This window comes from Leucopleurus acutus (genome assembly GCF_964270905.1).
Source record: "Leucopleurus acutus genome assembly, chromosome: 7".
In the NCBI taxonomy this organism is placed as follows: domain Eukaryota; kingdom Metazoa; phylum Chordata; class Mammalia; order Artiodactyla; family Delphinidae; genus Leucopleurus; species Leucopleurus acutus.
The window spans coordinates 45,053,275-45,077,929 of NC_139150.1; the positions used below are offsets into that span (position 1 = coordinate 45,053,275).

A 24,655-nucleotide genomic window follows, 5' to 3' on the forward strand; every position below is an offset into this window, starting at 1 on the left:
GTATGTATTAACTCATTTAATCTTCAAAACAGCTTTACGACATGGGTACTATTATTATCCACATTTTATGTTCAAGGAAATGGAGTTCAGGTAAATTTCCCAAAGGCGTAAGTCGGGGAGCCAGGATTCAAATCTGGGCCACCTGGCTCTGTCTGCCATCTGAGCTCACTGTGCACTTGTATTAGCCCTGTCCAACTGGCTTTGCACAGGACCTAAGAAGGACAGTACCTCAAGATCATCTTTGCTTTTTCTTCTGGAATACTCACTGGCAGGGAAGGGGCAAGTTCTTGAGAAGGAAAGGTAGTGTTGAAACAAAGGAAGAAGACAGAAAAGGGAGAACCTCCAGGATTCCAAAGATAGATTTTTTTTTATTTTATACTTTTCTCTTAGACCAGCAATATTTTCTCTGGTCTTGGTGACATTGGTATTAATTCAGTAGGTTATGCTGAGGTAATCACTGTATCTCAGTGACTTAGCACAAGTTTATTTCTCCCTGATACAAAGATTGATGTATGCTCATGGAGGCCGCCCTCTACCCAGTGACTCAGGGATCCCAAATCATTCCATCTTGGGACATAGCTGTGTCAACATGTGGCTTCTGAGGTTTCCTATGACAGGGAATAAGAGGGATGGAGAACACCTAACAGCTTTTAACTGCTCTGGGAACTGACTCAAATCACTCCACAGCCCAGTGGCCAGGAATAGGTCAGGTGGCTCCTGCCTCATGGAAGGGAAGCTCATGGAATATTCACGGAGTATGTCTCTGCCACCGGGAACAAGTGGGTTGAACTGATGTACATTTAGTAATTGAAATGAATTATTTAAAAGAGCCTTTAGAAAATTACAGTACATGTGCTATTTATACATGTGTGTATAGTACATGTGTGTACCGTATGTGCTCCATTGTGCATTATAACAATCAGGCTTACTTTTAATACAAAGACTACGTGTTTGCGAGTTAATGAACCACTGGATTTAACAAACATCATTTTATAGTTGTTTTTGCATCTTTAAAAAAAAAATTCTTCACTTCATTAGGATGTTCAGTACCTTGGAGCAGATTCTTGGTCTGATCAATTTCTCAGACTCTAACTCCTAAAGATAATCCTGGGAATAAGGAGCCATTTTACTAATTTGAATATCCCTATTTTTTTTTTCTTTTTCTAACCGCTGATGAAAAGTTAGATATTAGTTAATCAAACGCTATTCATATTTCATCACATCTTAAAAAAAGAAGCACAGATCCTTTACAGTTAGCACACTTAAATTACTCCGTAGACTACATTGACATGAAACATATACTGTGCGGAGAAAACAAAATGTGTTAGCCAAAGGAAATCCAGCTATTCATGGACTAGGCATTTTGGTCAATGACTAGACAGTCTTATTATTGGCAGGTATAATTATGATGGCTGCAGGTGTTTGATTTGTTTTAAATTTCAAATCTGTGGTAAACTTCTGGCTGTGCTGTGCTTTTTTGCAGACAGCAAACATGTTCTACATCGTGATCATCATGGCCATCGTCCTGCTGAGCTTTGGAGTGGCGCGCAAGGCCATACTTTCACCAAAGGAGCCTCCATCCTGGAGCCTTGCTCGAGATATCGTGTTTGAGCCATACTGGATGATCTATGGAGAAGTCTATGCTTCAGAGATAGATGGTACGTAGAGGATTCCGCCACCATGCAGCAGTTGAACCTTTGTAGATACTCAGAGTAATAAAGAACCCTGGAAAACAACCATCTGAATCTTAAAAATGTCAAGAGTTTGTGGTATTCTGCTAAGTCAATATGCTAAATATTTGTCTAGAGTCATAGGACCGTGATTCACCTTATCTCTCATTCTTTTAAATTCTTTATTTGTAGTTTGTTCAAGCCAGCCGTCCTGCCCTCCTGGTTCTTTTCTTACTCCGTTCCTGCAAGCTGTCTACCTCTTCGTGCAATATATCATCATGGTGAACCTGTTGATTGCTTTCTTCAAGTAGGTTATTTTCATCAAATACAGTTATTTTGTATGAATCAAAAATGGGTGCAGGTATTTTGAAAGATTCACATGTAACCTCTGTTTTTTGTGTGTTTCATGTTTAATTACTATGGTTTTAAAATATGGGCATGGAACTATTGGCAGGAAGGCAGCAGAATATGAGAAGAGAAAAAACAATAAATAGGGAGTGTAATAACAGCGGACTGAAAGGAGATCATACACTGTAATTAAGCAATAATTTGGAATCGTGGAGAGTAACAGTTGACGAGGCTGAAAGTTGGTTAAAGGGTTCTTGATAACTTCCCTTCATTGGCTCTCAGTATATCTCATTCTCTGTTTTCTTCTATATCACTTTTCACTTCTTCTCAGTCTTCTTTTCTGGAGCATCATATTCTCTTCAACCTTTTAACATTGGAATGTCCCTGGGCCCAGACGTTTGTTTTGTTTACACTTTGGTGATCTTGTTCAGTTTCCTGTATATGTATACTGACAAATCCCAACTGATCTTCAGCCTAGATCTCTTTCTTGAACTTCAGTCCTGTAGATCCAGCTCTCCTGTTCCATTACCAGTCAGATGTATAATATTGGGTTGGCCAAAAAGTTCGTTCGGGTTTTTCCATAACCTCTTATGGACAAACCCGAATGAACTTTTTGGCCAACCCAATAGATTTCTGAACTTTCAAATGTCCAAATTCTTGATCTCCCCTCTTTCCCAACATACACTTATTCTGCTTGTAGTCTTTCCCAAATCTATAAGGAAGACCACATGTTTCTGTCAAAGCTTCATCTTTCCCATTGTTCGGACCAAAAACCTTGCCATTCTTAATGCGTCTCATATTTCTAGCTCTAGACTGTCAGGAATACCTGTTGACTCCATCTTCAAATAGATCATCAGTCCAACCGCCTCTCACCACCCCACTGCTACTACCACAAAGCCTCCTAGTTTATTTCTCTGCTTCTGTCTTTGGCCCCTATATTTTGTTCTCAACACAGTAGCCCTAATGACACTTAAATTTTTTAAATTACTTAATTTATTAATCAGTGTATTCCCTAATGACCTTTAAAACATACATCAGATGATGTCACTCATCTGCTCCAAACCATTCAAGGTTCCCCATTTCCTTCTGGGTAAAAGTCAAAGTTTCTACAATGACCTAGCTTCTCTGCTACTTCTCCAGTCACCCATCACACTACTATTCCCTGAATCCATGCCTCTCCAGCAACACTGGCCCCTCACAGTTTTTCAAACAACACAGGGGTGTTTGCAGTTGCTGTTCCCTCTGCCTGGAATGCTCTTACCCCAGATATCAGTGTGGTCCATTCCCTCACCTCCTTCAAGCCTTTGCTCAAATGTCCCCTCTTTAATTAGCCCTAACCTAAGGATATTATTTAAAAGTGCAGCCCCCTTTCCTTCAACCATCTCCTTGGCATGCCTGGTCCCCCTTACTCTTCTTTCTTTATACTACCGACTTATATATACAAATATATTTTATAATTTATTTCTATATTGTGTTTTCCCCCCGTTTATCTCTTATACTGGAATATAAGCTCCACAAGAACAAGTTTGTTTTTTTGGTTTTGGGGGGTTTTTTTGGGCCATTTTTTGCCCATGAATTTATCCCAGGCCCTGAAAGGAGTGCCTGGCACATATTTGTTTAATGGATGAAAGAAATCAAGTGAAGTGATGGGAAGAAACTAGTATTTTCTGAAATGCCTCTTTTATGCCAGACACTGTACTAGGTATTTTATTCATTAATTATCTCACTGAAGAAAGATAGATAAGAAAAGGGAAATCAATGCATAGAAGTTAAGTAAAGAAAGTAGAGGAGATAAAGGCTGAAGGCAAGCAAAATAAATCAGAACACACACAAAGAGGACTGTTGTTGCGTATATATGGGGAAAACATACTTTTCTGCTTGTTACAAGATTATGTGATAGCTGTCATCTCCCTTTAGCCTCACCATTTTATGCACTTGTAACATTTGCTCGTGTTTAATTACTGTAGCTATTTTTTTGACATTTCAAATAAGATTAGGAGTGGGTATGAGATTTTTGTTTCTCAAAAACGGCAGGTGTCAAAAGGGAGGCTGACAAATCCTCCCACAGGCTAGTCTTCTCACTGAGATGAATACATTGAGGACCATACAAGCTGAGCAACCCCAGATCGAACTACTTGTCCAGAGGCCCCTTTCCAGATTCTGTAATTACAAAGAACCTGAAATACACTGTGAAGATCACCACCTGCTGGTGGGCAGGCTGTGATCACACTTGCAGTGGGAGTAACGTGTAATTTTGGTGGCCCTCAAACTTGATTGTGCAGAATTACCTGGAGGACTCACTGAGACACAGATCGCTAATTGGATCATTCTGGATAGGGCCCAAGAATTTGCATTCCTGACCTGTTCTCAGGTGATGCAGTGCTGGTGGCTCAGTGACTGCACTTTGAGAACTACCGTTAAACTCAGTCAGTCGTCAATGTTTCCTTCATCTACTTTATGAACTCTGAAACTTCCTTCCTCCTCTCATCCTAAGCTGGCTTTCTCCAGGATAGTTCGGGTTCCTTCTCTTTATCATTACTGCAGTTTAGGGTTACCTGCATTTTTATTTGCTAAATGTGGCTGCCCTTCTCAAGTACTTCTCTGCCATCTTTCTCTAAAGAAAATAAATTACATATTAGCCTAAGCAAAATATTAAGATGGATATTCCATTGTGTCCTCCCCACCCATATCATGTTATAGACTTAAAGTTAAATAGTTAAGGGTGAATTTGTTCCACTCACCACAACTTCTATTACAAGTTCTATAATATCAACATATTTACTGCACTATCTGCATATTATAATTGATATAATTAAAGGGAGAAAAATCCCAAGGTGGCCTACCAATAAGGAGTCACTTTTATTGTAAGGTTAATATAAATAATTGATCTAGCTGCTGAATCGAAGCTCTTCTTACTGACTTATTTTAGGGTGAATTGATTTTTCTTCCATCTCTTCTTCTTCATTAATATTCTTTCGTTTGAATGTTTTAAGGAGGATTATTCTAGCACTTGTCACATTTGACATTAGGAGAATCTCTTCTTAAGGTTGATGATATAGAGGGACATTAAAGCTATTTACCATGAATGATGAGTTATGGACTGAAAAGACCCTCTTATGTGAGAAGAGATGGTGAATCAAGAATAATGTTACTTCCAGAGGACAGTTTCTGTTCATTGAATTTAAACTGTTGGCATTTTCTTCTCTCTGATTGTAATTTCTACCTTTTGCTTATTCTGATTAGCATATTTTAATGTAGAAGGTGATTAATGTATGTTGTTTGGTGGAAGAAGAATCGTAAATGCAATGGATATTATTTTTATTGGCTAACTACCGTCCATGTCAGGCAAACCAATCATAAAAGTTGGAAAATAAAGCAATAATCTAACTGTTATGTTTCAGGATTCCATATTAAAACACTGTCCTTCTCTTACTACAACTTACAGTAACGTTTACATAGATCTGAAATCCATTTCAAATAACCTGTGGAAATACAATCGCTATCGCTACATCATGACCTACCACGAGAAGCCTTGGCTGCCCCCGCCTTTTATCCTGCTGAGTCACATTGGTCTCCTCCTTCGCCGTCTTTGCCATCACCAAGCTCCAAATGACCAAGAAGAGGGTGATGTTGGATTAAGTAAGTTTTCATTGGTGGGGCAGGAGGAAGAGAGTGCAAGAGTGGAGATCCAAGGTGAAGACACCTGGAACGTTGTCGATTAAATTCAGGGCACAGGATGGAAGGCTCTGGGAGTTAACTGACCAAAGAGTATCAGCTGAGCACCTGGGTCTAAGTAAATGCATGGATCTCATTACATGGTTGTAGTACCTTTCGCTAAAAGTAGCTGATACTTTGAAAGAAAGGAATAGGTAGGAACAGAATCTCTGCTTGGATGTGTAAAGGCTTTTCGTCACCTGGAAAACCCCTTGTTTTTACTCTGCTTAGCTGGGAAGACGTCAGAATAACTCCTAGAGAGTAGTCAGAGTGACCCATACTTATTTCCCTGTTGTTGAAGATAGAATCCAAATTGAAAGGATACAGAAGGTCTTGTGGACTAAGGGAAATAGATAAACCAGACTTTGCTTAGTTTATTCACCAGAATCATGGCTCTCTGGTTCTCTACTCTACTGAATATGGAGATGATTCTTTATAGATATTTCATATTTTCAAGAACTTCAACTCAGGATGCAGAAATGTGGATTCTCTCTTTTTTTTTTTTTTTGGCAAAGCTTAACTCGACATATTTTGAGATTTTCCTAGTTCACTTTGCTTATCCATATATAGCATGATATGACTGTCATACTAATTGTCATAAGAGAACATTCCTTCTTGTGGTTCAGAGATCTTTCGTAGTTCCTCTAGGCCCGCTGGTACTAGGCCCATTTCTAGATAATTCCTAGATAGATATAGAGGAAATGGATAGCATAAATTCACAATCCTTTATCTCAATCCCTAAATTCGAAATACATTTGAAAATGGAAAGTCTTTTTCTTCGTAAGTTGGAGAAAGACTCATTTGGACAGAAGAGGCTAACGGGACTAATGTAAGCCATTTATCCTCTTTATCCCTTGTAGTATGGATATTCATTGATTTTTGCTGCAGAAATGATGTGTTTGATTTCAGGGTATTGCCCTAGCTACAACTAGGGATTTTACTTCATTTATGGCATATGCACTATATTACCTTTCCAAAACTAGAAAACTTCTGATTTCTGAAATGGACTGGTTCCAGGAGTTTCAGATAAGGGATTGTGGACTATTTATACATTTCGGTGGGCCCTTAGGAGGACAGATGTTATCACAAGGTTGACAGGGTGACATGCTTTTGCTCCTGTAGTTGAGTAGTTGGCTCCGTGAAGTATTTTCTTCTCTTGAGTCACTTGGTGATTTATTTTTCTTTTCCATTTCTTTCCCCTGAGCGATTCAGCCTTTATATGGAAGTCAAAGCACAACTGAAGTTAATTTAAAGGCTTATAATAATATTATAATTTCCCGGCTTCTAATGGAGTGCCATCCGAGAACAACTGTAATCTAACAGGAGAGTGTGAACCACTTGAGAGATCCTGGGATTAGCTAGGATTTGGCCCCGTTTTCTAGTACCATAACAAACAACGCTTTCCTGGGCTTACCTTGATCTGAGCTTATAGGATGATTTTGGTATAAAACTCGAGGAAATATTCTGATGGACAGATGTACATTCACCCTGAACTCTGGGAAATTCTTGAATTTTTGTGAGATTGCCTTTGATTCTCTGTATTGAGGATCAAGACGTTTGCACATGGGGAAGCAGTGCCACCTGGTGGACAGTCACAAGAACGTGCCACATACTGCAATCTGCACTTATCATTGGAACTGCTCTGTGGGTTGTTTGCCCTCAGGAATCCACAGAAGGCTCAAATCATACAATTCTAAAGTTCCTTACTCATACAAGATTCTTTAATGCAAACACACATTTAGAGTTGAGTGGGGATGGGGATTTTTTTGGTGTCTGAAAGATGCTTCCAAGCCATAAAAATCAGAAAACATTGTACCTTTGAGTTGTGAACACCTTTTATGGCTGAGTAGTTTCTTTTAGTCATCTTTTAAAATGAATATTTTTGTCTCTCATTTTATTGGAAAATTACAGAACATTTGCATTTCTAATAAATTCTGGAGAACTTTAATTGTTCTTTTTTTTTTTTTCCTAATTTAGGTGAAATGATTGAAGGAAGAGGATATTCCAATTTTACCCTTTTTGCAACAGCATTTTTATATTTAACAAGTATTAGAAACTTGCTCAAAAGATAATGCATTTTTCTGCTAGGTCAGAGTAAGAGTCAACGTGGTAGACCAAATGTGATTGCTGAAGTTTGATATAGAATTGCATTAGTTTCATAACATCATGAAATGACTTGTCTTTTAATGAATTAATTGTAATTGTCAAGGAAGAAGTATAGCCTTGATTGGCCATTGACTCGTCATAATGTCTCTTTCTTCAGTAGAAGAACTTAGTATATACAAACTCAGTGTATATATAAACTCAGTGCAACGAGGTAAAACTTTCTTATACTTACTGGATTAATTTCAACAGACTTTGACTTCTTCTAACCTTGCTTTTAACCTGTAGGTTACTTATTGTCATTTTGACAGATAAACCAGTTGGTGGGGGAACTTCCATATGCATATAAATGTGGTGAATTTTTATGTGTAAAAGTATTCTAATTTAAGAAAATATTGAAGATAAAGTATCTGTTCCACGAGTCACCTTCAAATTCCCACATCTGTTTATAGGACAAAAAGGAAAGACCGAGCCTGGTGTTTCCAGTTATTTCTACATAGTGCTTCCCAATTAATATTAGGAATACAGTGTGACAAGGCAGCAACCTATAATCATGCAAGCTATGGTTTTATCCATTTTTAATACCAATGGAAGAAAAGTCAGACACTGTATCAGCTTCCTATGGAGGATGAATAATGACTCTTTTTATGCACTATACTTATTTCCATAGAACTCTACCTGAGTAAGGAGGATCTGAAAAAACTTCACAGTTTTGAAGAACAGTGTGTGGAAAAATACTTCCATGAGAAGATGGAAGGTCTGAATTGTAGTTGTGAGGAACGAATCCGAGTGACGTCAGAAAGGTAAAAGTTATATATGTATTTTCACCCTCTAAACTGCTACCTAAACCTGATTCTACTAGAATGTCTGAAAAAAGTAGAAAGGTCTACTTTTAAAACCCAGAGGTTTCGATTTTCTAAAATTTCCTCTAGTATCGTATAATATTCATGCAATCAGTGCACATCTATTTAGCATCTACTATGTTCCAGGCAGTCTTCTAAGTTAGTAAAGATAAATGGTGAATAAGAGAGCAGGGGCCCTTCCTTCATAGCATTCACATTCTAGTGCGTGCATGTGGAGGGATGGGGATGGAGTGAAGGACAAAAAAGATATATGTAATTTAATGTCAGACAGTAAAAGAACAATGAAGGGGGAAAAAAGTAGTATAAGGGAATAGAGATGGATCGTGGTGAAGGGTCTGCTGGAGTTGGGGGTTGGGTTGGACCGCTTTGGGAGCCTCGTGCAGGAAGGTCGCTCTGAGGCAGCTGAGGAGGAGAGACTTGAGGGAGGTGGAATGGAGCAGCAAACGTGGATGCAGGTGAGTCCAGGAGCAGCAGGGTGCTGGTTGCACTGGGAATCATGGAGTCATAGTCTCGGGGTGCCTGACTAGCACTTGCGCAGTGGAGTTGAGGGCAGATTCACTGAAGCGTGTGGAGGGTGAATAGAAGTAGAGACAGTGATTAGAGGCAGATTTTCTAAGAAGTGTTTCTCTGAAGGGAGGTAAAGAGGGGTATGGGGACATGGTGCGATTCTTTTGTTTCATGTGGAGATAATAAAAGTAATATATTTGTTACTGGAAAAGATCTACCAGCAAGGGAGACACTGCAGGAGCCGGAGGGAGGAGGTGATTTGCTGAGTGAAGTCCTCAGGAAGGGCAGTTAACGGTGGGGGCCAGGGGAGAATATGGAGAGTGCTCCAGAGGATGCAGCCAGGCCGCGGGAACGTAGTTCTCACGGCAGTCATCAGCTGAGGGTGTCTGTGGGTGTGTGTGATTTGGGGGGGCCGTTCAGAGGCTTGAGGAAAGAGGAGGCTTGTTGGAGAAAGTGGACAAATGTAGAAGCTCGTAGGTCAAAGCTGCTGTACATGTGCCACTAATCGCAGGTACACAGCACTGGATCAAAATATGGACTGCATGTGATTGTATGCATTTAAAAAATTTAGAAATAATTGACATATTATATTAGTTTCAAGTATACAACATAATGATTCGATATTTGTATATTGTGAAATGATCACCACAGTGAGTCTCGTTAACCACCATCACCATACAATTTTTTTTCTTGTGATGAAGTGTTCAAGGTCTACTCTCTTAGCAACGTTCAAATGTACAATACAGTATTATTAACTAAGCCCCCGTGATTATATGCATTTTTTAAAACGCAGCATTGCTTTCTTAATTGGAAGCAAATTGGCAGAAGTTAAATGTGTTCTCTTACTTTTGAATACACACGGACCTGACTATAAAATGTTATACCTAATTATGCATATATATTTTCTGATGTCCAAATAGATAGATAGTGGATCCTTAAATATGGCTTTATTTGAAATTGAATCACCTTAAGAACTTTCTAAATGGTCACCTTGGGCATATGACTTATTTCTGAACTTTTAAAATTAATACCATATTTATGTAAATATATTTTAGGTAGCTGATTGAATTTCAGATCAAATTTTAATAGTGAGGAAAAAATCGAGTATCAAATAACAATTTGTGAACCCACAACATTCTATTTTACTTAAATAATATCTTTAGGCCAAAACTCTGTGAGCTTCCTTCTTTCCCTTTTGCCTTTCCACACGTTCTGCCTCCTTTGTAGCTATGCTCATTGAGGCCTGCGGGCCAGCGTGGTTCTGCTTTGTATATGTACCCAGATAGGAGTTTACAGAGCCGGCATGAAGTCCTGCTTCTAGCTATGTGTACTTGGGCAAGTTTACTCTGGGCCTTGTTTTCTTCTCTGTAAAATGGACACAAAAATAGACCTACCTTTTAGGGTCGTTGTGAGGATTCCATGGGATAATATAGATGAACCGTGTGGAATTGTGCTAATGGATAGTAAGGGAGTAGTGAAAGTTATCTATTATTATGTAAAATTAGGCTCCAATTTTGTGAGTATAATTTCTTCTAAAATACATATTCCCTTCCAAACCTTAAGAAAAGGAATGTAAATAGATAAGATGGGTCAAGATAGGCACCTCCGCCCCCCAGTATTATGCACTGGAACAAGGTCATGGAGAGCCCTTCACTTTACACTATAAACTAAGGAAAAATTTTAGGTGGTCAAACAGATTTACCTTCTAGGTTGTTAGCATATGGATTTGAGGAGTCAGAATTGGAACTGGGGAGACCGCTCGAGAGATTGATACAACAGACAGATGACACACAAGGACTAGCCAAATTGGTGGTGGCATTGAAAGAAGTCCATTTGGTCTGCTGTAACAAACTACTGTAGACTGAGTGCCTCATAAGCAGCAGAAAGTTACTGCTTACAGTTCTGGAGGCTGGAAGACTGAGATTAGAGTGCAGGGATGGTCAGGTGAAGGCCCTCTTTGGGATACAAACTTCTCATTGTGTCCTTACATGGTGGAAGGGGCTAAGGAGCTCTATTGGGGTCTCTTTTATGAAAAGGAGAGCACTGATCCCATTCGTGAGGGCTCCACTGTTATGACCTAATCACCTCCCAAAGGCCCCACCTACTAATACCATCACTGTTGAGGGTTAGGATTTCAATGTGAATTTTAGGTGGGGACACAAACATTTAGGCCATAGCAAAGAGAATAAAGGCATATTTAGAGAGGACAATTCAAGAGGTGAGTTAAGGATTGGCTGTGGCAGTAAGGGAGAGGATGAAGTCCAGGATGACTCATATCTGTAGCAAGGTAATTAGGTGAAAGGTGGCACTAAAAGATAAAGAGTACAAAATGCATGGCAGGGAGGGTGGGGGAAAGCAATGAGGTTTAGATTTTGTTGAGCCTGAGATTCTGGTGGTGCGTTTATCCAGAGATGTCTGGAAGGCTTTACATACGTGAATCTGAAGCCCTGGGCAAAATTTGAACTGGACAAGGAAATTTGGGAGTCATCTGCCTATTTTAGGAAAATAAAATTATGACAGAGGAAGCGCTCATGCTCAGGAAGCAAGTGGAGTGAGGAGACTCAGTGGGTTGAGGGTCTCACCCTGAGAGGTGTCAACACCTGTATAATGGACCGAGGAAGAGGAACTAATGGAGAAGACTAAAAAGAATTGATCAGAAGAGTATAACGAAAACCAGGAGAAGGTAGTATCACGAGTCAAGTGAATACAGAATGAAAACTGGAGAACCAGACATTAAAAAAAGTAATTTAATAATAATAATTAGTAATAATAATACTAATAGTAAACTGAACACCAGTAATCATCATATGCTATCACATTTATCTTGAATTTTTTTCTTGGGATTTGAGTAGAGAAGGATTAGATGGTAGATGGTTATGTACCTTCTGAAAAATATTCTAGATGCTTTCAAGGGCTCTAGTATTTGATTATGAAGCCCTAATTTAACTTCAAAACACAGTCGATCAATTTTCCTTCTTGATAGAGCTATCTCACCAGCCCTCTTTTTACATGGTTGTCCTTGTTGAGGTCATTCTGGGGAGCTTGTAAATGAAGTATGGGAGAGAGGGAAGAATATTTTCCAGTGGTAACTGAGCAGTAGTTTGAAGAGGGAGTGAAAGGAAGTTAGGAAGGTATTTGCATGTTTGCCTAACTCTGAAGAAGAGATTACCTATATCTTTACAGAGTTAAGTGAATTGTAAAAAAGGAAGGAGAACATATGAAGGCTGTTTCATATCTTACTTTCTCTATTTGGAACGCCAGCTACTTTTTGTCCCTAGTAACGTAAGCCAGTGTTTTTCCTCTCTGTGTTCTGTGGAGTAAGATGTTAACTAGGTATTTTTCCATATTAAGCATGTTTGGGTACGTCATATTTGGGAAATACTACATTTAAAAAAAGTTTAAACACTTTATCATAATGGGCATTGTGACTCAGTAGAATTATAGTTTGAGCTCTTCCTATAATCATTTCGCCATGAAACCTTACTGAGAAACCTTTGTGAACAACTCCCAGCATGGAAAATGTGGGTGCAATTCATTTACCCCTTCACGGGACTCTAGGACCCCAATAGAATTTTGCCTGGATCCCTGCTGAGTTGCTGAGAGGTGCTGGAGTGCAGTGGTTAATGCCATTGAATATGGAGTCACACTCTCTGGCTTTGAAGCCTCACTCTGTCATTGACCATGTGACTGGCCATGTGACCTCTTTTCATGAAGGGATAGTAGGGTGGTCATGTGGATTAAATAAAATAATGTAAAATGCCTGGCACATAATGAGTGCTCAGTGAATATTATGATTACCATGATGATTATACTTGTTATAATTTCATTTTACAATATCTGGTCCAGAGACCCACAATGAAATAATAACCGTACTGGTTTTCCCACCACCCTCAAACCTTGCACAAAGGAAACTAAAATTACGAGAATTTCTTTTACATGTCAGAATGACTAAAAGACTAGATTAAATTAATGTAGATGGTGGCTGAGGGGTATAATTAAAATATATTTCATAGGACATTGAGCTTTAGAAAAGAAGTGCCTTTGAAAGCAAGAGGACCTGATTTGAGAGTGACCCGGTTATTTGTCTAAGTCTCTATTGTAGCAATGTTACCTGTGCTGTGAATAGTTGCTGGTGTCTGTTGTATCCCTTCCATGTGACTGCTGCTAATGGAACTTAATGAGTCTCCATTACTGCTGTTTGGACTGTACAGTTTTTGAATTAGTTGAAACAGTGCACTAGATGGAGAGGCTCTAATTAAGCATATTTGGAAGGCTCTAATTAATGCATATATTTTGTTCTCTTTTCTTCATCATCCTTGCCAATTCTAGTTTTATAGGTTCCAGAAGGTCAAGAAGCCTTTACTAAGGCGCTACTGAGTTATAGAAGTTGAAGCAAGAAAGAGAGGGTTCCACCCACATAGGTGATAATCTAAATTATACCATCCTCTTTATTCTTTAACTCCTATCTACAAAGCTTCCAGGAAGAAGTGGAAGATTTCTCAATCCATGTGACTTGAGATATATTCTAGAGAGGGGATGTCTAACACTATTTTGGGAAGTGCTTGCTACAGCTGAGTGCTAAGCTCTTCATGGTATAATTACTGCTTTTCCCAGCCCTCAAATAAGACTGGGGGCAATTTGTTATTTCTGCATACGGTCATGTCAGCCATGAAACTGTTGGTTTCCTCCCTTGCAATTTTTCACTTTATTCCTGTTTATCAAAGATTTTCATTATGAGGAAATTGGAAAGTATACTCCTTCCTCCAAATAAAAGAATGAAACAGGAGAAAAGGAAGAAAAAAATGTCACAAGCTAGAGTCCACTGTGAAAAATGTGGTCTTTTTCCATTTAGTCTTCCAGATATTTTTAGTTAAAATTATACAGGTTTGCATTTTGTCCCCCTACCCACCTTACACATCAAAAACATTTCTCCAAGTAATTAAATATTCCTTGTAAACATATTTTAATTTTTACTGTTTCTTGACTTACAAAGTTTTTATCACAAATTTAAAAGTATATAATGCAGAACACCACAGACATCCACATCCCCACCCCTGCTGTCAGAAATAGACAAAGAAAATGACTACTAACAATGTAAGTATGATTTTTAATGGCTGCATAATATTCTATCTCATCTGTCTGCCTTAGCATAGTAAAATTCCTGCCTCTTTATTTGTCTTGGCTATTTGAACGTTCCAATGTTGCATCCCTGCCAACCTTGAGTCACTAAATCTCTTTTTAAAAATTTGCTAGATTAGGGCTTTCCTGGTGGCGCAGTGGTTGAGAGTCCGCCTGCCGATGCAGGGGACACGGGTTCGTACCCCGGTCTGGGAAGATCCCACATGCCACGGAGCGGCTGGGCCCGTGAGCCATGGCCACTGAGCCTGAGCGTCCGGAGCCTGTGCTCTGCAATGGAAGAGGCCACAACAGTGAGAGGCCCGCGTACCGCAAAAAAAATTTGCTAGATTAAAATAATGTCACAGTGTGGACGAACTCATGGTTGTCTTATTTTTATTGGTCATTTCTCTGCTTACCTAATGAGATTGGATATTTTACCACGTTTCATTCTCTTTTGTGAATTATCTATTCATGTCCTTTGGGGGTCTTTATATTTTTTTTCCTCAACAATTTGTAAAAACTTTTGACTACTTAGGGGATACAAACACCTCACTGTATTTGTTAGAATCATTTCCTGTTTATTTTTTGTTTTCAAATTTTGTGTCTTATTTTCATGTGTATGAGTTTCATTTTATGTAACCACAAAATATGTATTTTGTAATTTATTTTATTGATTGTTAAGCTTAGATAACTGTATTAATTTCCTAGGGCTGCCATAATAAAGTAAACTGGGTGTTTACTGGGTGTCTTACAACAACAGAAAACTGGGTGTCTTACAACAACAGAAATTTGTTATCTCACAGTTCTGGAGGCTAGAAGTCCGAAATTACGATGTTGGCAGGTCCATGTTTTCTCTGATGGCTCTAGGGAAGAAATCTTTCCTCGCCTCTTCTAGCTTCTGGTGTTTGCTGACACTCCTTGGTGTTCCTTGGCTGGTAGACGCATCACTCCAGTCATAAGGTGGTCTTCTCCCTGTGTATTGTCACACTGTCTTCCCTCTATGTCCAAATTTCCCTTTTTTATAAGGATATGAGTTGTATAGGCTTATGGCACACCTTAATGATCTTATTTTAATTTGATTACCTCTGTTAAGACCCTACTTTCAAATAAAGTCACATTCTAGGAGTACTGGGGGTTAGGATTTCAACATACCTTTTGGGGCGGTGGGGAGGACACAAAACAAAACCTATCCCCGTACAGAGGTATTTACAGAGATATATACAGATATATTTTCTTTGTTCTTTCTAATTCTCTAAATGAAATCAATTGTTACATTTAATTTGACTCTACTTGCAATTTACTTTTGTACTTGCATAGCTGAAGGTGCCTTGTGTTGCTTTTACATGAATCCATGGGTAGACATCATAATTTTGGGTTAAAGTATTCAAAGTCATTTAAAAACTTGCCTCGGGCTTTCTCTGAATGTAGGTCTCTTAAAATGGGTTTTGTTTGAAAGTTGGGTTGCCTGGTTGTACTGTAGACTTGGAATATTATTCTAAAAGATCTGTAATTTTTTTTTCTAATTATGTATTTGCTTATTGATTCTGTTCCTATCATTCTAGTTTCTTCCTCAGGATTTCCTTTCTCTACCAAAATAGCACAGTGCTGGACAATAAGAGATATTAAAATGTTTGCCTTGTAAATTAATGAATATCTTAATGAATACAAATGGGCTGATTGATGAGATGATTGAAGGGATAACTAGCAGGAAGCTGGAAATGTGACTCTGAAATATTGGAGAGAAATAAGGCGTAGAAATACAATTTGTAATTTTCCTTATTAAGGTGGTAGTGGGAATTACAGGAGTGGGTGAGATCACCTGGGATGAGAGTATGTGTTGGATAGAGAAGAAGGCAGGAGACAGACCTAAATTTGGGAAGCAGCTTAGGCTGAGGAGCCACCTAAGGATGGAAGCAGGACAGGAAGAGAGTAAGGCAAGTTCCCACTTACTGTGTTTATTGGCTTACTGTGCTTATTGGTTTTCTCCCTCCCTTTTTCCCTTAGGGTTACAGAAATGTGCTTCCAACTGAAAGAAATGAATGAAAAGGTGTCTTTCATAAGGGACTCCTTATTGTCTTTGGACAGCCAGGTGGGACACCTGCAGGACCTCTCTGCCCTTACAGTGGATACCTTAAAAGTCCTTTCTGCTGTTGACACCTTACAAGAGGATGAGGCCCTCCTGGCCAACAGAAAGCATTCTACTTGCAGAAAACTTCCCCACAGCTGGAGCAATGTCATCTGTGCAGAGGTTCTAGGCAGCCTGGAGATCTCTGGAAAGAAGAAATACCAGTGTTATAGCATGCCCCCTTCTTTGCTGCGGAGCCTGGCCAGAGGCTGGCATCCCCCACGAGTGCAGACAGGGCCCTTTCTTGAGATTACAGACAGAAAGTTTTCAAATGTAAGAGATGACCAGGAAAAGCAAGAAACAGAAAATAGTATAGTTGCTTCTGGGGTGTCCCTGAACAGGCAAGCACACCCAAAGTATGGCCAATTTCTCCTGGTCCCTTCTCATCTAGAGCAAGTTCCTTATTCTGCAGAAACCAACTTGCCTCTGTCCAGACCATCTTTGGAAGCAGGTACAGATGTGCTGGCAACTGAACATGTCACCCAGAGTGCAGTCCCTGTTCCTCTGATGTGGCAGACCCCGGTTGTCTCAGCCCAGGGCTCAGTGGTGGAAACCAAGGAGCAGTATGAGTCACTTGCTCAGTTACCAGCCAGACAAGACAAGGAGGAGCAAGTGCTACCCACATTGATTTGCACACCTGCACCTGTTAAAGTGACCTCCCTCCCTTCCCAAGTCAAGAGCATGCAAACTGGAGGTGGATATGTGAACTGGGCATTTTCAGAAGGCGATGAAACTGGTGTGTTTAGCACCGAGAAACAATGGCAAACCTGCTTGGCCTCCACTTGTACCTGTGACTCCAAACAGAGTGAACAATGTCAGAGGCAGATCCGGGACAGATCCCTATCTGATAACTCAACAAGATGGGCCCAGAGGGATTGCTCAGAGGTGGGACCATGGCTTCAGCAAAACACATCCCTTCGGATCAGTCCCCTTCGTAGAGACAGGCCCTTCATTAGGAGTCAGAGTTTGAGAATGCACAAAGAGGAGAAATTGAAGATCTGTAAGATTAAAAGTAAGAAGTAAACATATTTACAACCAGTATTAAATTCTTGCATTGCTACCATTCTCATTCTCCCCATTCTGTCAGTCCTTTCTGTGAAACAAAATGGTTCCACCTACCATCTTACACTTTCTCATGTAAATCATTTCCCTTACAGATCTTTCAAAATCCTCAGAGATAGGACAGTCAAAATGGATCAAAGCAAAAATGCTAACCAAGGATAGGAAATTGTCTAAGAAAAAGAAGAAAACACAAGGACTACAGGTGCCAGTAAGTGTCTTTTGTGTTTTTGGCAATTGAGGTAGTATCCTAACTTAGCTTGGTTTTTCTCTATTCTAAAGTGCCACGTACACGAAATAGCATTGTCCTGGAAGGAATGAAGATGCAAATTTAAGAGTCAGCAAAGTGGATTTGCCACAATTCATTTGTCAACTCATATGTTGAAAGACATTTGTGTTATTTTCAGTTTTTGGCTATTCCAAACAAAGCTGTTATGAACATTTGTGTACAAGTCTTTGTATAGACATACGTTTTAATTTCTCTTTGGTAAATATTTAGGAGTGGAATGCTAGAGTCTTATAGTAAGTATCTGTTTAATTTTAGAAGAAACATACATCCCCACCAGCTTATGAGTAGTAGTTTGAGAGTTCCAGTGGTCCACATCCTCACCAATCCTTAGTATGCTCAGTCTTTTTAATTTTACCATATTAGTGGGTGTGTAGTGGTATCTCACAGTTGTTTCGTTTGCATTTCCGTAGTGACTAGTGCTGCTAGGTATCTTTTCATGTGCTTATATTCCATCTGTATATCTTTTTTGGTGACATATCCATTCAAATCTTTTGTTCATTTAAAAAAATTGGGTTGTGGGACTTCTCTGGTGGTGCAGTGGTTAAGATTCCGCCTGGTAGTGCAGGGGACACGAGTGCGATCCCTGGTCCAGGAAGATCCTGCACGCTGTGGAGCAGCTAAGCCCGTTCACTACAACTACTGAGCTTGTGCTCTAGAGCCCACGAGCCACAACTACTGAGCCTGCGCACCACAACTACTGAAGCCTGCGAGCCCTAGAACCCATGCGCTGCAACTACTGAAGACCATGCGCTCTAGGGCCCATGTGCTGCAACTACTGAAGCCCACGTGCCTAGAGCCTGTGCTCTGCAACAAGAAACCACCACAGTGAGAAGCCTGTGCACTGCAACGAAGAGTAGCCCCCGCTCGCAACAGAGAAAGCCCGCGCACAGCAACAAAGACCCAACACAGGCAAAAATAAATAAATAAATAAATAAATAAAATTGGGTTGTTTGTCTTGTTAGGTTACAAGAGTTTTTTTTTTTTTTTTTAATTTTTATTTCTTATTCTAGATATAAGCCGGTTTTTGGATATATGTTTTGCAAATATTTCCTCTCAGTTGGTGGCTTGCCTTTTATTTTTCATAAATGTCCTTGAAAACATAGGACACTTTTATTTTGATGAAGTCCAATATTTGATTTTTTTCTTTCATGTCTATGCTTTTCATATCATATTTAAGAAATTTTGCCAAACCCAGGATCACTAAGAGTTTCTCTTACGTTTTCTCCTAGGAATTTTATATTTAGGTTAAGTTCTGATTATTTGTTGGTGGTATATAGAAATATAATTTTTAAAATATTGATTTTGGGGCTTCCCTGGTGGCGCAGTGGTTGAGAGTCTGCCTGCCGAAGCAGGGTACACGGGTTCGTGCCCCAGTCCGGGAAGATCCCACATGCCACGGAGCGGCTGGGCCTGTGAGCCATGGACGTTGAGCCTGTGTGTCCAGAGCCTGTGCTCCGTAACGCGAGAGGCCACAACAGGCCCACATACCAAGAAAAAAAAAATTGATTTTGTATCCTACAACCTTGCTAAACTTACTTATTTGTTTGAGTAGGTTTTTTTTTTGTTACTTCTTTAGAATGTTCTATGTAAATGATCATGTTATCTACAAATGAAAATACTATTACTTTCTCCTTTCAAATCAGGATGTATTTTATTCCTTTTTCTTGCCCAGTTACATTGGCTAGTACCTCTAGTACAATACTGAATAGAAGTGGTGAAAGCAGGTAGCCTTTCCTTGTTTCTTCTCTTTAGGCGGAAAGTATTTAGTCTTTTAGCAGTAAATATGATGTTAGCTGTAGGGTTTTTATTTGGATGTCCTTTATCAGGTTGAAGAATTTGCCTTCTATTCTTACTTTTCTGAGAATTTTTATTATTAATAGATATGACATTTGTCAAATGCTTTTTCTGTGTCAACCTGTATGGTCAGATGGTTTTTCATTTTTATTATGTTAATATGATGAATTAATTAATTTTATAATGTTAGAAGTAATGTTTAGAATATTAAATCAGCCTTGCTGGGATGAACCACAACTGGTCATGATGTATTATCTTTTTTAGATGCTGTATTCATTTTGCTAACATCTTGATACAATTTTATTACATCTTTTTTCTTGAGAAATATTTATCTTTAGACCTCTCTTCTTGTAATACCTTTGTCTGGTTTTGGTATCAGGGTGATGCTGGGCTTATTGACTGAGTTGGGAAGTGTTTCTTCTTCTTCATTTTTCTGGGTGAGTTTGTATAGATATTATTTAAATCTTACTTATTTGGTAGAATCAACAGTGAAACCTTCTTTGTGGGAAAGTTTTAACTACAGATTCAATTTCTGTAATAGATATAGGGCTATTCAGGTTATGTGATTCTTCTTGAGTGTGCTTTGTGTCTTTTGAGGAACCTGTCCATTTAAGGTTTTAAATTTATTGGCATAAAGTTTTTTATAATATTATCTTATTATCCTTTTATTGTCTGAGAGATCTGTAGTGACCTCACTTCTCTCTTTCCTAATATTTTATATTTGTGTTTTCTCTTTTTGTTTTATGATTAGTCAGGCTACAGGTTTATCTGCTTTATTGATCTTTTCACAGAACCAGCTCTTGGTTCATTGATTTTTCTTTGAATTCTATTTCATTGATTTCTGCTCCTTATTATTTCCTTTGTTCTGTTTACTTTGGGTTTAATTAGCTCCTTTTTTGTTTTTGTTTTCTTTGCTAGTTTGTTAAGGTAGAAGCCTTGGTCGTTGATTTGAGACTTTCTTCTTTTCTAGTATAGGCATTTAGTGCTATAAAATTCCCTCTAATCATTGTTCTAGCTATATCCTACAGATTCTGATATGTTATGTTTTCATTTGCATTCAGTAAATCTTTTTGTTTATTGTTAGGAAGCCTTAGATCTGAGTTGACAATTCTGCAGGACTTCACTTTTCATGATCTTAATGCCCTGCTTCATTTTTCTGTTCTACATGTATTTTTCCATATAATAACATGTGTGCATTTTTCAAAGCACCTCAACTCTTTTTAGAATGAGAAGCAGAAGCAAAAAGATAAATATTGAATCAATTATGTAACATCACCTTTTGGAGGAGAGACTTAGCTTTGATAAAGACTCTTCTTTCAGGGAAAAATGCCACGAATTGCTGGGACCCCATAAAATATGAATTTAAATAGAATTATTTTGGAAATAGTTAAAATGGCCAGAGTTAAACTAGAAATTATAACTGAGCTCAAGTACTATAACCTGCATTTTTTTGTTGTCCTGTAGTTTGTCAATTTATCTCATTTCTTACCTGCTCCTGGGAAGACCATAAGGCAACCATTATTATTGGCTATCTATTATTTTAAGGATGAAGGGAATGGAGCTCATAGACATTACATGATTTTCCCAGTTCGTATAGCTTCTAAGTGACAGAGCTAGAATTCTAACAAGTTCTTTTGGATCCAACCCTTACATTTTTGTTGTTTTGCTCTCTACCAGTAGTTCTCAAACTGTGGTCTCCCATCAGCTTTAGCACCACCTGGAAACATACTAGACATACAAATTCTCCCTCCCCCCGAAGACCTACTGAATCACAGATCCTGAGGGTGGGACCCAGTGATCTGTGGTTTAACACAGTCTTGGGTGATTCTGATGCACACTCAAGTTTAAGAACTGCTCCCCACCCTGGTTCTCAATCATAACTGCAGATAGAAAAGTCACATGGATGCTTGGGTCCTGCCAGCATGAGTGATGGAAGTTCAAAGCTTCAGGGTGATGTTAATGTGCAGCCAATGTTAACAACCACTCCTCTTCAACATAGTGCCTCTATTAATGTGATACAAAACGTATTCAGATTAATGTCACTGTGTTCCAACGAGTGTTTTTCTCTCCAGGTCATAACAGTCAACACCTGCTCTCAAAGTGACCAACTGAACCCAGAGCCAGGAGAAAATAAGATCTCAGAAGAACAGAATTGCAGCAAGAACTGGATTCCGGTGTCCAAATTTAGTCAGATAAGTATGTAACAGTCTACACTCTTGAATCCCAAAAATTCTGGTAGTGTTTTCTCAGGGTATGATCTTTAGACCAGTGGCGGTCCCTGTTGTTCTTTCAAGTGGGAGATGAGAGAATGACCACACTCTCTTAGGAAAATAGCTCTTTTCTGCTTTTAGTTTTTATGAAGGGGATGCAATTTCCATTTGTTTAATGGAATAGTTTAAAGAATTTAGAAAAGAAAAATTAAAATTTAGATAGTCTCATATTCAGAGCTGTTGAATCTGGATCAGAGAGTATTCATTTAGTCTGATTTATGGGTGGGGTTGTCTAATTTTACAAATTCTTTAAAGTTCAAGTGACATTGATATGAGCCTTTACACAGAATTCAGTGGATTGAGTTGTAGTTGGTTATTTACTACTGCTTACGTATAGTGTTTGTTCCATTGGCAAATATCCCTTAAGCTTAATCGTAATGATGTTTGTAGAGGATAGAAGACAGATCAATGAGCTAGGAACGAAGACTGTGAGCTAGGCATAGAATGTGAAATAAGCCTGGATATATGAGGGCAGATTATGAATTGAGAGCAATGAACTGAACATTGAACTTCTTGCATTTGATAATAAGAGAACTTTACTCATTTTTAAACAGAGGGGACTATGTGATAAAGGAGTCATAAATATTTTAAATTATTTGAAATACTAAACTTAAGGTACAAATAGGTATTGTATTGAAATCTATGTTACTATGCTTCTTTAAAACTTTGTTTGCTCTATGGTCACTGGTTTTCAACCAAGGGGTGATTCCGCCTCCACAACCAACAATGTCTGAAGACGTTGTAAGACATTTTTGGTTGTCACAACTGAAGGAGGGGCAGTTGCTCTCGGCATCATTTTTACATAAATTATTTATGTTTTTTTAAAAATATATAAAAGATATGGTTGATATAATATTGTATTATTTTTAGGTGTACAGTGTAATGGTTTGATATATGTATGTGTTGAAAATGATTACCACAATAAGTTAACGTCCATCACATAGTTACAATTATTTTTTCTTGTGATGAGAATTTTTAAGATCTATTGTCTTAGCAACTTTCAAATATACAATACAGTATTGTTAACTACAGTCACCATGCTGTACATTACCTCCCCAGGTATTTATTTATTTTATAGCTGGAGTTTGTACCTTTTGACCATCTTCACTCATCTCTGTCACCCTCCCATCCCCCAAATTATTTAAGTTCTTTCCAAAAAATTTCAAACTGAGAAAGATGGGTGTGGCAGGAGGGTTCTGGCAAAGAATCTCATTTAAATCTGATGATCAGAAAGGAAGAGAAGGTTTAGGGAGTTAGGCTGACTCCAGGTGCCTGGCTTGAACCACATCCTGGGTTGAGAATTTTAGTTTTTAAAAACTTGTCTGAGTTAAGAATTAATTAAAAAAGAATTAAAAAAAATAAAATTTTGAGGGTGGGGAGGTGCCCTGTCAGGTAGATCTTTCTAAAGACAAAAAGTAAAGTTCTGAGGAAATCAACTATGAAAAGGAAAGAATTTTTTAAAAAAACGAAAGCATAGTTTGTTTAATTTTAATACTGTGCTATCATTGAAATCATATTTATCATAATTTTATGATGTTACGAAAAATGTACATGAAATTTTTTGATTTTTCTTTTCCAGTAGCTTTTTTGCATTGCCTGTATACTTTTTTTTTTCAGCATAAAACAGTAGGAAAAAAAAATAAATGAATAAGTGAATCAGCTGTATACCTATATCCCCATATCCCCTCCCTCTTTTTTTTTTTTTAACGGTATGCGGGCCTCTCACTGTCGTGGCCTCTCCCATTGCGGAGCACAGGCTCACGGGCCCAGCTGCTCCGCGGCATGTGGGATCTTCCTGGACCGGGGCACGAACCCGTGTCCCCTGCATCGGCAGGTGGACTCCCAACCACTGCGCCACCAGGGAAGCCCTCCCCTCCCTCTTGAGCCTCTCTCTCACCCTCCCTATCCCACTCGTCTAGGTGGTCACAAAGTATCCAGTTGATCTGCCTGTGCTATTCAGCAGCTTCCCACTAGCCATCCATTTTACATTTGGTAGTGTACATATGTCAATGCTACTCTCTCACTTCATCCCAGCTTCCCCTTCCCCTGCTGTGTCCTCAAGTCTGTTCTCTACATCTGCATCTTTATTCCTGCCCTGCCACTAGGTTCATCAGTACCGTTTTTTTAGATTACATATATGTGCATTAGGGTCAATTTCGTTCCTTTTTATGGTGGAGTAATATTCCATTGTATATGTGTGCCACATCTTCTTTATCCATTCACCTGCTGATGGACATTTAGGTTGCTTCCATGTCCTTAGCCAGGGACTCTTAATAAGTATTATTCTCAGAATTAATCCAACCAAATATTTATTAAATTATTATTGGGCACCTGCTATGTGCCAGTGACTCTGTAAGTACCAGATATAAAAAATAACAGTAATGATCTTTGTCAAGATTTTTTTAAGAAAAGGATTAAAAATTAAAACTATTGGCTGGCATTCTTTTCTATCTTTCTTTTGTTTTTGTTTTGTTTTCTTTTTTAAGTAGCCTATTGTAATGCCTGATGCAGTTGTTAAGGAAGAATTCCTAACAATTTGGACCTCAAATTTCATGTATTTTTAAATAAAGCATGGATGATAGGGTGCAAGGGAAGGTAAGTGTGCAAAAATTACTAAAGGTGTTTAATAGGAGGGCAGGTTATGGATAACTTAATTCTTTGATAGAGAAATATAAATTGTTATAAACGTAAAGGTAACTATTGAAGAATAGAAATAGGGTGTATAGCTTTCAGCCACTTGAGTAAAGCTCAAAAAGGACAAAGGAATCTTGGTAAAACTTGCTAAAAAGAGAAAG

At 38.6% G+C, this 24,655-nt stretch overlaps 1 protein-coding gene across 2 annotated transcripts in view; it reads left to right on the top strand.

Annotated features, from left to right (window-relative positions):
- The window catches only part of TRPM6 (transient receptor potential cation channel subfamily M member 6), a gene marked incomplete at its 5' end in the record, with an annotated part of 195,376 nt that overhangs the window by 142,041 nt on the left and 28,680 nt on the right, over nt 1–24,655 (top strand). For both annotated transcript variants that reach the window (XM_082843245.1, XM_082843244.1), the window contains 7 exons: nt 1,484–1,658; nt 1,863–1,977; nt 5,464–5,657; nt 8,506–8,638; nt 16,328–17,460; nt 17,606–17,718; nt 21,663–21,786. In XM_082843245.1, the coding sequence (XP_082699371.1) occupies nt 1,484–1,658; nt 1,863–1,977; nt 5,464–5,657; nt 8,506–8,638; nt 16,328–17,460; nt 17,606–17,718; nt 21,663–21,786 (1,987 nt within the window). The remainder of the gene's footprint in view (nt 1–1,483; nt 1,659–1,862; nt 1,978–5,463; nt 5,658–8,505; nt 8,639–16,327; nt 17,461–17,605; nt 17,719–21,662; nt 21,787–24,655) is intronic.